At 41.6% G+C, this 16604-nt stretch overlaps 1 protein-coding gene across 4 annotated transcripts in view; it reads right to left on the bottom strand.

The window, feature by feature from the left end:
- Nucleotides 1-16604, bottom strand: part of AGAP1 (ArfGAP with GTPase domain, ankyrin repeat and PH domain 1) — a 316238-nt gene that overhangs the window by 193001 nt on the left and 106633 nt on the right. For all 4 annotated transcript variants that reach the window (XM_083706024.1, XM_083706025.1, XM_083706026.1 and 1 more), the window contains one exon: nt 14697-14789. In XM_083706024.1, the coding sequence (XP_083562150.1) occupies nt 14697-14789 (93 nt within the window). The remainder of the gene's footprint in view (nt 1-14696; nt 14790-16604) is intronic.

Below are 16604 nucleotides of genomic sequence, written 5' to 3'. Positions count from 1 at the left end.
AACTTACATGGAAGATGGATTGTTGTTTTTTCATTCAAATAATTATACAAAAGGGCAAGTGTCTTATTTATATTCAATGTGATTAGCCTCATGGTTCCCCTCATTTTCTAGTCTATGATTGGTGGAGGAAGCAGATTTGGGTGAGACCTTGGATGAAACTGTTGGCAATAAAATCTGGCACACTAAAGCCACTTTCTCTGTATATTTGAGAGAATTCAATAAAAACAGTTCATGCATGTTGACATCCATGTGTCTTGCTAGACAATGGAAGAGTGTGCCTTCAGGCCATTGGGCACAAATCTTCTGGCATAGCTGTCAACTTACAGATTCAAATAAGGGACCAGGAGCCTTGAAAATAAGGGACCAGCAGCCAAAATACGGGACCTGCAGCCTCACCTGTTCCAGGCACTCCAGTCTCCCTGTCCTCCTGCAGTCTGGTCAAACTCATGCTGGTAGTTCAAGAACACTGTCCAACCATCTTTGTAACCAGAGGTTCAACTGAATAGAATCTGAATCACATGCGCCACAAGGCTTATGCAGCCTCAACTTAAGATGGCTCCCTGGCCTGGCTTTGCACTGCAAAGTTTGCAGCAGCACGTGCAACAAAATGGCGTCCAGCATTCAAAAAACCCCTCAGCTTGCATTAACTAGCCACGCACAAGGCATTCAAGCTCCATCCCCCCAGTCGTTCTTAGACTTCTTATTAGGTGAGCAACACATCCAAGCAACACAGTTGGAACCTCCCTGGCCGGCAGGGAGGGAGGGAGAGGAGCTGCTTCCTTTGAAATTTAAGGGACATCATTTAAGGGACATCCATCAATAAGGGACAGCAGCGGGACATGGTGCTGGAATAAGGGACTGTCCCTTCAAATAAGGGACACTTGACAGCTATGTCTTCTGGGCACAAAAGCTTAAGAAATTGGAATGGTTATTGGCTGTTCACTGGTCATAGACCAGCTAGACTGATTGTAAAACAGGGACAGAAGGAGGTTTCTGTTATTAGACACCTCTTCTCACTCTCCCCAGTGGGCAATGGATCAATGACTATAACATACAGTAGGTGTGAACAGAATTGTGAAATACTGCTAAACCATTCATTTCAAAAGAACAACAACACCATTCTCTTTGGCAATTAAATCTACTTCTATTTGAACTTTGGGGACAATTTTGCATTCATACACTGAACTGGATAGCACTGTGGGCAATGCTCCACATTGTTCAACATCGCTTGTACCTGACACAAAACCTGAACACTACCAATGATTAAATCAAGTTTCATGTCCTCTATTGTTGGTTCCATAATTAACTGTTCTGAGTTGCAACTGTTTGTCTAAAATTTGTTATTTTGCCTTGGCCCATGAAACAGTATATTCACTATATTGTTGTTCACTGTGTTCATAACTGTTGCAATGCTACAATTATATGAAAAGCTCTTTCAGCAGATTAGAACTTTCACTGATTTAGTAAAAATATAGATATAGAAAGGTAGCAAAAGTTAAAGGGAAAAATATTGGTATCATAGGACGTGACCAAACACAGAAGTATGCCACTACGCTTTCTTATTTTTAAACATCACAATTAACTTATACATGCACTAACTTATACTTATTATTATTAGAATTATTAGAATTTATATATCGCCCTATACTCAGAGGTCTCAGGGCAGTTCACATTATATTTCTACATAGATATTGGAAATCTTATTGAAAAATGGAGTCAGAACCTCATAGCTTATCCTAAGTAATACTATAATTCTATTCTTTCTCTCAGTATTTCATACATTTTACATCACTTTACTATAACCAGTGGAACTATAACACCATATCCCCAGGCACATGCATTCCCGTAACTGTCATTTCAGTGTCTCTCCCCCCCCTCCAACTCTATCGTTCTTCCTTCCTTCCTTTTGTGATTACTGAATTGGATATGTTTAGCTTGGAAAAGATGAGACTGAGAGGAGATGAACTAGCAATCTTCAAATATCTAAAGGGCTAGCACATGGAAGATGGAGCAAGCTTGTTTCATCCTGCACCAGAGGCCAGGACCGAAACCAATGGATTCAAGTTACAAGAAAGGAGATTCCAATTAAACATCAGGAAGAACTTTCTGACAGTAAGAGCTGTTTGACAGTGGAACAGACTCCCTTGGGAGGTGGTGGATTCTCCTTCGTGGGGGGTTTGAAGCAGAGGTTGGCCATCTGTGATGAATGCTTTAGTTGAGAATCCTGCATTGCAGGGGGTTAGACTAGATGACCCTTGGGGTCCCTTCAAACTCAACAATTCTATATGATTCTATGATTCCATATCCAGCCAAACCCACATTCTCAGAACAGCTACTTGCTGTGGGGTGGGATATTTTGCTGAATTTTTCGGACACATTTGACATTATTTTAGTATACATGCATTGCATAACACCCATGCATTCAAACCAAGAGTTTGCAGAATGTCCGTACAATATCCAAATTGTGTGAAGAACCTGTTCCCTGCTCCGGACATTTGAAAGCGCCCCTGGATATTTTTCCACACAAGCTAATGCACCTCTATATAATAAAAGAATAAAATATACGCTAAGCAACCCACATTTTCAGAATGCGGAACAGAATAGCCTAGTGGGAACCAAGAGTCAAGGTGGCAGGAAATACATCCAGACTTTGATGTCACAAATCCAAGTAAAGTCAATCTGCTTAAATTACTATCACAATATTCCAACATATTTGCAAGACCTGAGATGTCAAGTGTTTATCTAGGTATCACATGCTGTCAAGCTAAGAATAATAAGTAGAATGCAGTAGTGCATGAATGAGAGCATTTTAGCAGAAGGGTGGAGTGCTAATATTAATTTTTAAAATTATAAATGCAGGAATTAAACTGAAATGTGTAAAGCCAAGCATTCCAGTATCTATTTTAAGCAAGCACAGGAGTAAAATGTTATGGTGATAGATAGTATCTTTTACTACTTTAAACCACTTCCATTTCTATTAAGTGACACTCCTCCATCCTCTGAAGCCACATCTACAAGGAGGTTGAGGTTTCCTCTGTCGAAATATTAAGTTAATCCATGAAACCTGCTGTAAAACATGTCTTATTCACAGTGATCACAGGTTTCAGGTCTGACACTTGCCTGAAGCACTGTGGGATTCTCCTCCATGTGAAGAGGACTAATGAAATCATCCTGACTGCCTGTAGGTAGATGTGGCTCTGCTTTCAAAACCTATTTCAAAGATATTTTGACTGAACCTTGTTGAAACATTTTAATAACAGTTGTCTAAAGCCAACAAAACATTTTATTCCAAATGTTAGCAACAATGATGCAATTTGCCTCAAAAAAATTGCAGAATGAACAAATGTTTATTTATCTATTTATTCCTTGCTCTTTGTAACTGCCTTACAGCTTCCATTTATGTGCTTTTCTAAGCTATTACTTTCGCAAAGTGGGTAACACCAACCTAAAACCAAAATTAAAAATAACAAATCGTAACAAAAAATGTATGAAAAACATCATCGGGGGACAAAATCAAACCTAGACTAAGGTGTATGATGAAATCCAAAGTTTTAACTTCTCTTCCAAAAGGCCAAGGAATTTAATGGATCTAATGAAGGGAAATCCACAAAACAGGAGCCGCCTCTGAAGAGCCTTAATGGCAGCACTGGAGTTTAGGCCTCCTTGCAAGATCTCAATTACTGTTGGAAGGAAAGCAAACTAATACAACACTTGAATGAAAAGGAGACAGTAAAGGACCCCAATTCTGCCTACTCATAAGTTTACTGTTTCTTCCTAATATTAAAGGGGAAAACATGCAAAAATGCCTGTGCCACTTCTCCTCATTCTGCTTCTTTCATTAGGTCACAAGGACTTGCTATAATCCATCTACTCTAACCTTGAGGGTATCAGGGTCCAGGAGCTGTCCAGAGGGCTGTCATTTGAGCCAAACCCTCCTCACCAGCAAGCCCCTAGTTGGAAGGGATGCATTCAGCCATGGCTGCTGTGCCAGCAGCAGCCACCAGCGCACCAATCCAGCTGCCTCCTACTGGACAACCAGAAAGGGTTTGATGGGCAGAAGCACAGTAAGTGTGCTCTTGAACAGCAAGAGGAGGCAAGCTCAGCTGTCCTGCACAGGAGCTGCTTATGCACCTGCCATCCTATCACCCAACATGTTACAGTGGTGCCTCGCAAGACGAAAAGAATCCGTTCCGTGATTCTCTTCGTCTAGCGGTTTTTTCGTCTTGTGAAGCAAGCGCATTGTCAGCTTAGTGGATTAGCGCTATTAGCGGTCTAGCGGCTTTTAGCGATCAGCTGTTAAGCGGCTTATCAGCGGAACAGCTGATAAGTGGCTTAGCGGCTTAGGAAAAGGGGGAAAAAGGGGGGGAAACCGCAGGAACTCGTAAGATGTTTTCGTCTTGCGAAGAAACCCCATAGAGAAATTTGTTTAGCGAAGCGCCTCCAAAACGGAAAACCCTTTCGTCTAGCGGGTTTTCCGTCTTGCGAGGCGTTCGTCTTGCGGGGCACCACTGTATTTCAAGAGCAGGGAATCATTCACCATATGACACCAACTGGATCCTCCTCCAGCCCTGTCTCAAAGCAGCATGGCTTGAATTTGGAAACAAATTTAAACAGCACTGAATACAAGGTGCACTTGCAAAGGAATGACTGAGAACCATTTAAATTTGGCACTGTTTAAAGTTTGCTATTAATGCAAGCCATGATATTTTCGACACTCTCTGAATCCACTTGCAACCTCCTTTTATTTAATTCATATTAAACATCTGAAACAATAAAATATATGATTATTAAATCAAGAAAATATCGAGACATTTGTCACAATCCTATCTTAGCAAGAGATACAGTCCTTATACCCATAATTTAAGTTGACAAACTTGAGCTGAAATTGAGTCAGTCACTTGCTATTAGATTTTACTATTCTTGTATAAACAACTCTTGCTCAGGCATTGCTGCTCTCTAGCCAGTTACCTTTGGGGAATGCTTGTTAGCTGACACATTTCTGATGGTTTTAGAGAGATTCACTTCTCATTCTGTTTTGCATTGGAGGTGAACGGCTGCTGCCCTCATTAGATTTGTTGTCTAACAACTGATTATTCAAAGTTTACTGAAAATCTAGAAGGTATTCTGTTGATTAAGTCATATATGTTTATTATTTAAATGGTGTATTTTTTCAGTAATATTGATACAGGAAACATAGAGCCAGAGCATTAAAGGCCAGTTCTTACTATTTATTTATGCCCCAATTTAGAAAGAAAAAAGGGAAATAGCACACAGCTGCCATCCCAAAAACAGACCTCCCATCTGCCACCCACGATTTGCATGTCACCTTCTCCAGGCTCATTTGTACTTCATTAACTGCCATTGACTTAACAAGATTTATGCAAATGACACCATAGGAGATTGCTAACTCCCACTGCAATCAAGCGATTATGTACGTACAATTCTCCACAGCAATGAAAAATTAATACACGACAAGCCCACTCACTGCTGAGCTGTGCCTCTTGCTTTTATGTTTCTTGTTGTGCACTTTTTGCTTTAATATGTCCTACTGACAGAGATTTGGCAGAAAATGGAAAGCAAGCTTACAAACATGATTCTTGGAAGCTGAAAACAGTTTATATAATCTAGTGCGGGTGGACTCATTTTCTATGAGATCCTACACAACAAAATCATAAACTGTATACAAACATAAAATATGGGACACAATACAGCAGCAGCAGTTGATTTAAATCATTATTTAAGTCACCATGAAAAGAAATACTTTAAATATGTATTTAAAACAAGTTTCACATTTCAAATTAATTTTTTCCCAACAGGCATACATTCAAACAAATTTGCTATAACAATCAAAACATATCCAAAACTAAACAGACATTTTATATAATTTTGGGATACTATCCAATACTGTTGCTCATCCAGCTTTATGTGCACTGCTGAATTATATCTGCTTATAGTTAAGAAGGACTTGCTTGCATATCTGTACACATAAAGGTAAAGGGACCCCTGACCGTTGGGTCTAGTAGCGGATGACTCTGGGGCTGCAGCACTCATCTTGCTTTACTGGCCGAGGGAGCCGCTGTTTGCCCACAGACAGCTTCCGGGTCATGTGGCCAGCATCACTAAGCCACTTCTGGCGAACCAGAGCAGCGCCCGGAAACGCTGTTTACCTGTACACACACAAGAATACTAAGCAAGATCCCTAACCCTGAAGGTAAAGGCTGCAATTTTATTATATTTGCAGGTAATTCCCAACAGACGAAGCGGGATTGAGGATCAGGTTATAAGTATCCAGAATTTTTCACAAGCAAGGGTTTGTATTTACTGGGAAAAACAATGTTTCTCCATGAGATGGGAAGTAAATTATGGTTACCAGATGTCCCCGTTTCCCGGGGAGAGTCCCCGGATTTACAAATCTGTTCCCGGATTTCATTTAATGCCCCGGATTTATATTTTAAGTGTTGCAGATTTATTTGTAGGGAATGAATGTTGTGTGATTGGTTCAACGGCACAAGACACATCATATGGGGACTTCCAGCAAGACAAAATGGCGGGCGCCATGGCAGCAAGCAGCTCCTGAAGCCAGCCAGAGCCAACTGCACTACCAGGCTAGCTCCGAGCTGCTGAGACTGCTGCTGCCACTGCCACTGCCAAGGGGGAACTAGGGACGCCCAGCGCATCAACTGTGGGAACTGCTGACCCCCCCCCCCCGTGACCCGGAACAAGAGTGCCTGGCCATCCAGCTGACTGCCCAGCGGCGCTCCTGGGCCAGGAAAACCCAGGTGCCAAAGCATGGAGAAGAAGGAGAGGAGAAGGAGAAGGAAGAGAGAGAAAGAGGAAGGAGAAAAAAGAGGGGAGCCCTGACCTTGCCACACCACTGCCGCCGCCACTGAGGAGAGAAAGGCGAGCACTAGGAGGGCAAGGACATGTGGCAGAGCCCTGGCCCGACCTGAGCCTACTCTACGGCAGCTAGCACTCGAAGATAGCAGGCTGGGGCCCAGAGGAAGGCTGAGCGACAGAGGAGACCACAGAAGAGAAGATATTACTTCTTAATTATTATTATTTTAAATAACTTTTTTAAAATAACTTTTTTTCTCTTTTCAAAAAAAAAAAGTGTCCCCAGATTCTTTGAAAAAAATCTGGTAACCTTAAAATAAATGGCACAGCTGTAAATATTCATACCTTGAGAAACTGTACTGCATAGTTCAGGTAGTTGGAGGGCGTAAAAATAGAAGTATAAGATTATCCATATGGGTTCTGTGTTTGATCTTGACAGACACTTTTCAAATCTCATTCTGACTTGGCCTTTACATGACAACAAGATTCTCCCCCACCTCCCAAAAGTGAATAAGAATTATGAATAAGAAAAAACGTGTTTTAAGTTTGGACTATAAGAGTATTACCTCCTCCATCAAGCTAAAGCCAACCTGAAGCAGAATTCACCCCTAGAGGGCAAGCATGGGGAGCCTCCTTTGAGACAAATTAAGCCCTCTAGGAGTCCTCATTTGGCCCATGAAGCCATTTTCCCCAGCCATACAAACCTGTAATTCATCTGATGTGATATGACATCAGATGCATGTCAAGTAAAGCGGCAGCTGCAGAGTAACAATTGTGAGCCCAATTGCGTGCCTTAGAGCGAGCACCTGATTGTTCCTTTGCAAATTGTGGTTTATATTTGGTGCCATTTACAATTGGCACCAAATGCAAGCTGTGCTGCCAGGGTCAGATTCAGCTGGGAGCTCCCAAATGAAGCAGCAGCAGCACAACCTGCTTTTGTTGCCAAATTTAAATGACAATGAAGGTTAGCCACACTTATGAAGGAAAAATTAGGAGCACTGCTTCAAGTGTGGGCTGGATAAACTTGACATCAAATGATCCCACCCACCTTTGAAATGTGGCCTGTGTGGAGATTGGCCACAAGTAGATCTGACCCACCAGCTGAAAAGGGTTCTTCAACCCTGCCCTAGGGTAGACTTGGTCCCTGCAATGCACACAGCAATACACTGGAGGTAGAGGGGACCCTCTACAACAGTGCCTCCCAGGCACTAACAATGCCTACTAAGGCACCATGTGGAAATTAAAATTAGATTTCAGAAAGTTAAACTTAATTAAAAAATAAAGTAGGTATCAAAACATACCTGCAGGAAGGGAATTATTTTAGTGATAGTTATCTATTTTTACATTTATATCCCACCTTTCCTCCGAGGACACACTTTGCCCCACCCCCATTATATCCTTACAACAACCCTGTGAGGTTAGGTTCAGACACTGTGGCTGGCCCAACATCACCCAGTGAACTTAATGGCTAAGTGGTCATTTGAACCTGGTCTCTCAGGACCTAGTCCAATACTGTAACCATAACACTTTGACAAGATGAATAAGCAATCAAGTTTCAACCCCAATCTTTCACTAGTTTTCCAGATACAGATCAGCTAATCTCTAGTCAAAGAGGGCCCATGGTAGAAAGTGTGGTCTCGAATCAACATTGCCAGAACATCATACCTGAAATTTGTGAATGCTTCTCTAATTCTGTCAAACAAGCTCTAATGAACTGCCCCAGAGATAGCATCAAAGCAAGGTGGAACCATATCGAAGAGGCATTCTACAACAGAGCTATGTCCTCCTTTGGCAAAAGAGAGCAACAGATCCCTGACTGGTCTGAGGCCTGCATAAAGGGCATGAAGCCTGTTATCGCTGCAAAGGGTAAGGCTCTTGTGAGTTACATGTGTGCCCTGCATATACTTGCTACACTGAGAAAGGCAAGGAGTGATGCCCAAAGGATTGGGCAGTTTTGAGAACAAGGATTCGTGCCACAACTCTAGTGTTGTGACCCTACAAAAAAAAAAAGGTGACCACATGACTGTAAAAACTACCGTGAGATATCCCTGCTGAGTTCTGTGGGGACAGCCTTCACCTGTGTAGTTCTCAACATATACCAGTCACCTGCTGACAGGGTCTAAACCAGGTCACAGTGCAACTTTAGAGCTCAGAGGCCAACATGATATTCTCACCTGACCAGCTTCAGGAGAAATGGAGAGAGCAGAGACCCCCCTTGTACATCACCTTTGTAGACCTGACAAAGGCCTTTGACCTCATCAGCCAAAATGGACTTTTCACACAACTCAACAAGATAGGATGCCAACCTAAGCTTCACAAGATAATTGTATCCTTCAACAAGAACATATGCGGCACAGTTGAGTATGACAGTTCATCCTTGGGACATCTTCCCTATAAAGAGCAGTGCGAAACAGGGCTGTGTTCACATCCAAACTTTCTTTGGCATATTCTTCTCCCTGTTGCTTTCGCATGCCTTCGGCTCGACCGAAGGCGATGTGTACTGTCATTTGAGGAGCAACGGGGTCTGTTCAACCTGGCATGTCACTGGGCCAAGACAAGCATGGCGGGTCCTTATCCAAGAGAGTGTTTGCAGATGACACAGCCTTGACAACACACTCCTGAGGAAGCTCTACAGGCAAGACAGCTACAGCAATGGCTGGGCTCTTGAAAAGGGCATGTGAGAATGTGATGATAACATCCAATACCAATATGAAGGTCTACCAGGCTTGCATATTCAGCATGCTGCTTTATGGAAGTGAGCTGTGGGCAACTTACAACTGCCAGGAACAATGCCTCAAGGCCTTCCACATGCAGTGGAAGATTTTGAGTATCACATTTCAAAATAAGAGTTTCAAACAAAGATGTACTCTCTCAAGCCCACATTTCTAGCGTGTTCACACTCCCATCTCAGTGACATCTATGATGGCGTGGTCATGTCCAAAGAATGGAGGGTGGCAGGATCTCCAAGGATCTGTTGGCAGACCAACTCTGTGTTACAAAGATATCTACAAATGTAACATGAAGGCTGGCAACATCCTGCCATGTGGGAATCCCTGGCAGACAACCCCAGTGCCTGGAGACAGACAGACAGGTTATGCATCTGTAAAGACCAGAGGAGGAATGACTGTTGGGAGGAGCGCAGAGAGAAGGAACATCATGGCGCAGCTGCAGCAGCACAACCAGTTGCTTTCATCTGCCCCAGCTGCAACAAAACATGTCTCTTCTGCATAGGTCTCTTAAAATCACAGCAGATGCTGAAACCTTCCAAAAGTTTGACTTCACTCCCAAAGGCTTACTCCTCCATTGTCTCCCATGACAAGACAGAGGGCAACAACCAAATTTCGGGAGCTTTTATGGAACATTCAATTCTGCCTTGAATATATACCCCAGGCAACTTTCAAACTGTGTCCAGCCATTGGCTCAAATCAGACAATGTCTCAGATTAGAAAATTACACAAACTGTGACGAGCGCTATTTTGTTTTCAAACCATCAATTGAAATTAAGATTTAGTTTTTATGTACAACACTTGCCTGGATAAAAAGATGGTCACAGCCCTATCACAGTAGACTTCACTGCAACATCCACCTTTTCTGATACTTTTTTAAAAGAGAAAATGCTGTGGCTTTAGGCAGGTAACCAAGATTGGTTAGTAGCATAGAGTCTTGTCTACTGCCCACTTACACTAAATCTATCTCACTGACATATATGACTATTCTCTGCAGTGTGTGGGTAGACTCCTAGAACCCTACCCACAAATACTTGTGTGTCTGGAATTTTGAAAAATATGTTTCCAGCCCTGGCTATACAGAACTGTTAACATTCTGGTACTGGGAAGAAGCTACCGTTTATTTAGTCAAGGTTATGCTATATAACATTACAGTAAGAGTAATTTTGTTCATGAAATTTCATGTACTAGTTGTAACTTACTGAAAAGCATCGGAGCAGTTTTATAGCTGACTTGATGTTAAATTATTTTTTGTGCATCTGCAGCTAGACAGAGGGGTGGAAACAGGGAACGCAAAGATTCACAACAATTTCAAACATAGCCCTCTTATTTGGCAGCACTGCTGCAGGAAAACATATTTTAATGATTGTATTTTGTGAGGAATATGTTTATACGAACACTCCTATATGTACCAGTAATTATATATGTCCTCACAAACGTGAATCACATTTCTTTTCAATTTACGTGGTCACATGTAATCATTCTATTCACAGCCCTAGATAAATTAAAACTACATACTTTTTTTCTTGGTCAAGTAATTAAAAATGTTGAGATCCGCATATATAACCATGAAGGCAGCAAACTTTAAAATATTTGAAATATATCAACTAACAAAACCCACACATTGTAGAAGATTTAATAGGGACAGGTAGCAGGTAGAAGTGTGCAGCATTTGGTGGTGGCTTAGTAGGAAGAATATCTTGGTCTCACGGCAAACAGCTCAATGGCAACTCAGTTCAGCAGCACATCTTTTTCTTTTCAGCATCAGCATATATGATGAACATGCTTTGTGGGAGTCAAAATAATAATGGGGCAGGTTATTAAATGTCCAGAGTGGGCACTACCCAACCTTTATTTGAGAGATATTATGGACCTGCATTATAAACACCTTATTGGGCAATTATTGGTAGCAGCAAGACTAATGATAGCTAGATATTGGAAACTGTTGAAGGATGCCATGCTGTCTTCATGGTACAATAAAATCTGGCAACTATCATTAGCAAAGAAGCTAGTTAATAGAACAGAACAGAATAGTACCAATAAAAAATAAAATAAAATAAAATGGTAAAGGGAATGAAAACACAAAACATCTCTTCAATAACTAGTACCCTTTTATTATGTACACAGCAGCAGGGGGATGACGGGACCCCCGTCACATTATACAGTGTGTGTTTGTGTGTGTGTGTGTTTATGTATCTCCACTGTTATTAGATGTTATGAAGACCAAGTATGAGTAAATGCCCAAGGAAAGAAAAGTGTTTCACAACATGAAATTTCTGCAATTTTAATTTGATGTTGTTGAAATATAGTGCTTGCAATGGAAAAAAAATACTCCAACAAAATAAAACAGCAGCAGAGGATAAATAAGATTTTAATAAATAATACAGTTTGGATTGGCAACAAAATGCTGCCCTTGGGAGAGCAAGCTCTCTACTCAGAATCTGAACAACTCCATTCCATTCTCCTCCCAGCAGGTTTCCCTTCCATCTCTAGCACTCAACAGTGACAGTCTTCACTGGGCTGTCTTGGAATTTCTGCCTAAGGAATGTTTGGACTTCTGCAAGCCTTAGTGGAAGGGTGTCCCAAGCACCCTCCGAGCTCACTCTTGGGCAATGGAGATACAGTTTTGATTATGTGAGCAACAGCGCTCATGGACTGAACATCAGGAATAGAATGGAAATGATAGTAAAAGAATATGACAAGGCCAACAGTACCAAAAAGCACAATTTAGAAAACACACAGCAGACAGAAACATTTGTAGTAACAACTACAATAATCAAACGAAGGTATGGATGTCCTCAAGTTAAGCAGAAGAGGCTCTGCTTTGTCCCAGCCCAGCCATGTGAGATTCAATAAGCAGCTACTAGGAATTATTTGCCCAGGAATTCTTGCCTGCTGAGCTCTCTCCTTTCCTTCAGTTAAAACCACTGAAACTTTCCTACTTTGGAAAGCATTCCTTTTTTCTGAGAAACAATTGAGCACGAGCTAGTGGTGGGCTAGTCTTACTGTGTCTAGATGTAGCCTGTAGTTCCCTGCTGCTGTTTTACAATTGATAAGTTTATTATTTGGTTTTCATACTAATTGTTTTGCTACATGAAATGTATTTTAAAATGTGTGAGCTATGAGAGATTACTGGCCCAGAAGCAGAAGTTTTAGAAATAAAAACAAGTTCTCACTCCAAACCTTCTTTTTAGAGCAGGGGCCCTCAAACTCTTTAAACAGGGGACCAGTTCACTGTCCCTCAGACACTGTTGGGGGCCAGACAGGGAACAGAAGGGAGGTGGGTGGCAGCGAGAGGACGGCGGCACGGGAAGAAAGGGCTCTCACCTTCGGCTGTCACGCACCCACGTGGGCCCCAGCCGTGCGCCCAGCCGTGCGCCCAACGGCATTTCCGTGTGCTGCGCTAGTGCTGGCTCGCCAGAGCAGCTTTGTCACGCTGGCCACGTGACCCGGAAGTGTCTCCGGACAGCGCCGGCCCCCGGCCTCTTAAGTGAGATGGGTGCACAACCCTAGAGTCGGACACGACTGGCCCGTACGAGCAGGGGTACCTTTACCTTTTACCTTTACGTATATTGCAAGCCTGCTACTCAATAAACCACATTTTTGCACCCCTAAGGGAAAAATAGAAATATGGGGATTACTAAGCACTTTCTGGCCTTAGTGTGAACACAAGTAACATAGCAACTTTTATCCAGGTGCAACTTCACAGACCCCAGTGAAACTTTAAAATTACCCTCCAACACATGAGTTTAGGGGGAGATGATGGGGGGGGGTGTTTAGCCTTTGATAAATCTTCAACCATTTTCAATATTTTAATTTCTAGCCTTTCCCACATGTGTCCTGAGAAAAATTGAGTCTAAGAAGGCTAATTTGTAAAAATCCCTATACAAAGTATATTCTGAAATATTTTGCTATCACATTATTATTATTAAAAATAGTTTTTAGTAACAACATTAGTGGCACACAGAAGATTTGCATTTTTCTACTATCAAGATGCAAAGCCAAAGTAGGGAGCCTGTGACCCTCCAGATTTTGCTGGGCTACAACTCCCATCATTCTCGACCACTGACCTCACTGGCTGGGGCTGATGGAGCTGTAGTCCAACAACATGTGGAGGGCCACAAGTTATTACAGGTTAAATCACCTAAATTATCAAGGAAACATGGCAAATGTTTATGAGAAGGCACACCACCTAACCTCTTTGCCACGGGAAACTTTCCAAGCAAGTTAATGGGGAACAAGGACATTGACTTCAACGGGCAAGATATGAAAGCCAAAAAAACTCAGAATACCCAAGTATCATAAATATGTTGAACTGATATGCGGGCCAAAAATTATGAGTCCTAAGTTTTGTAACAGATATGCACTCTCTCTCGCTCTCTCGCTCTCTCTCTCTCTACACACACACACACACACACACACACACACACACACACATATTACTCAAATGAACCTGCACTAGTCAAACAAACCAAAACAAATCCTCAATTTCAAATCCTGTAGTGTAACGAGGAAGTTTAATTAAGGCCACATACTATGACTGTAAATGTTCTCCTATATAACAAGGTCTAAATGAAGTTACAATTCCTTCATTAGCAAATTACAAACAAGAGTGCACAGCTGACACACCAGCTATGATTATCGCAACTAATTGCCTAGTTGTTGCAAACCAGCCTGGAACAGTGTTCAGATGTCCTTCTGCAATAGCAAATGAGGGCCACATCAGGCTATTTCTGTGATCACAAGGGGCTCTTGTACAGCGATCTGATTTACCCTTGTCGACTGGCAGCAAACGGCCCAATCAAAGCCCTCTCTACAAAGGCAGGCTTTGAAGCCAGCTCAGCCTAGAAGCACGCTCCATATGCAGGCCAGCAGACTGCACTTCATTAGGCCTGTTGTCACTTTTCCCCTCTTCTTATTCTAATGATCCTATTTTAATACACATAGGAACCTCTCCTAATTGATGTCAAGTGAGTGACTTCAACATTCATCACCACAGCACATCAAACAAATCTTGGCACACAGGCCCAGCATCATGGTGTTTAAGACCTGAGGTGTGTCTCCAACTACAGGAAAACGTGTGTGTGCGTAGGCCTGTGTGCATACACACACACGCACACACACAAAAGAATATACCTGTTTAATTGGGATTGCACGACCGCTTCCAATACTATCCGCTCTGCTCTCCAATCCTTTCTTCTCTTTGTCTGGGTCGCTCCCTTTCCGAGACTGCAAGGTAAAAGCAAAGTTAACACTGTTATTAGTAACACCAATTCACATATTTTCCCATATTCACATTTGAAATTTAAAAAGTTGTTTTAACACACCAGAAGATAGATCAAAAGACATAATTAAAATATTACCTACATATTAATATTTAAGCTTTTAAATGGCTCAGCAGCAACTCCTGTGAATTCAACACAGACACAAGAAAAGCTAACAGGAAATTGTGTGCCTTTCTACATAGGCAACTCCTTATACAAGTGTATATACTTAATTATCATCTGATGGGATTTTAAAAGGCTATTAACTACTCAGCAGTGTAATTTTATGGATTACCTTGATTGGAATTAAATTTCATTAAATTTCCTCTTTTACTACTTTCGAATGATAGCATCAAAGTCAAACCAACAATGCTTGGGAAACCAAGCTGCTTTGACAAGCATAAAAGTGGCAAATGCTAATCATTCTTATCTGCATACCTCTCTCCCTATAAAGATCAATGGATAAGATACAATAAAGCTTTCCTTTAAAAACAAACGGCTACTTTATCTTGGTTAATTTAAAAACAGAACAAAAACAAAACGTAAGTACTGTCTATTTTAAAGCATTTCACGGGGTAAGAATCATCTTGCTTGCTTTTACACAGCTGTGGGACAAACACACACAATCTTATTTAAATAGAACTTCCTACCCTCCTCCTTTATTGTGAGATAAGTAAATCTACATGTGACAGATTTATTTTATTATGAGCAAGACCTAAAAGTCATCCCCCTTAATAACTATGCTGACAAGTGACAACTTCACTCCATTACTTTTCAGTGGGAACATTACTCACGCAATATTGAAAATGGGGAAACATTTTCATGCGCTTTTCAAATCATAGATGATATATGAAGTGAACATACTGGTGATGTCCGGTGCCACAACTGAATGCTAATAAAAACCAAGTGATGTGAAATCATGCTGCTTATCTACAATGCATTACTGAGTTGTCTCAAACGTTTAAATTTGGAATGCAAATTAAAATAAGGATATCAGTCACAACTACTTTTTGTATTTTAAGGAATGGATGAAGAAAACTAAAATTTCAGACCACAGAATTTCAAAGAATAGCCATCATGGAATTAAGTGCATGTGAAAAACAAAATATGGATAGTTCAGGGAACAGGAGAAGTATACAGTGTTTTGATATAAGTTCATACTATTTGGATGGCCTAGCCCCTAAAAGGGGTTAGCTTGCATTCTCCCAACCTGACTCACTTGTACGGCTAGCCAGGTAGAGTAGGTACGGGAAATATGTGGTCCTTCATAATAATAATAATAATAATAATAATAATTTATTTGTACCCCGCCCATCTGGCTGGGTTTCCCCAGCCACTCTGGGCAGCTTCCAACAAAGATGAAAAATACACTAAAATGTCACATATTAAAAACTTCCCTGAACAGGGCTGCCTTCAGATGTCTTCTGAATGTCAGGTAGTTGTTTATTGCTTTGACATCTGATGGGAGGGTGTTCCACAGGGCGGGCGCCACCACCGAGAAGGCCCTCTGCCTGCTTCCCTTCAGGATTGCTGGGTTGCAACTTCCCACATCCCTCACTGTGTTGACCATTCTGTCTGTGACAGATCAGAGTTGGAGTCCAGCACCATGTGGTGAACCTCATACTCCCTGTTGCTGAGTTATGGCCTCAGTAAAAGATACTGAGTTTACCACACCCTCAACTACATGCCAAAGTCCCCGCTTCCCTCAAGTTTGAGAGCAGCCTAATTTTTTCTTCCATATTTGCAAGCTTCTCACAGCTTTTCCTCAGTCCTTCTGGAT

The sequence above is a fragment of the Podarcis gaigeae genome (assembly GCF_964106915.1).
Source record: "Podarcis gaigeae genome assembly, chromosome: 1".
Taxonomy (NCBI): domain Eukaryota; kingdom Metazoa; phylum Chordata; class Lepidosauria; order Squamata; family Lacertidae; genus Podarcis; species Podarcis gaigeae.
The sequence above is the reverse complement of the archived record's forward strand: the minus strand, read 5'-3'. Positions and strand labels throughout refer to the sequence as shown.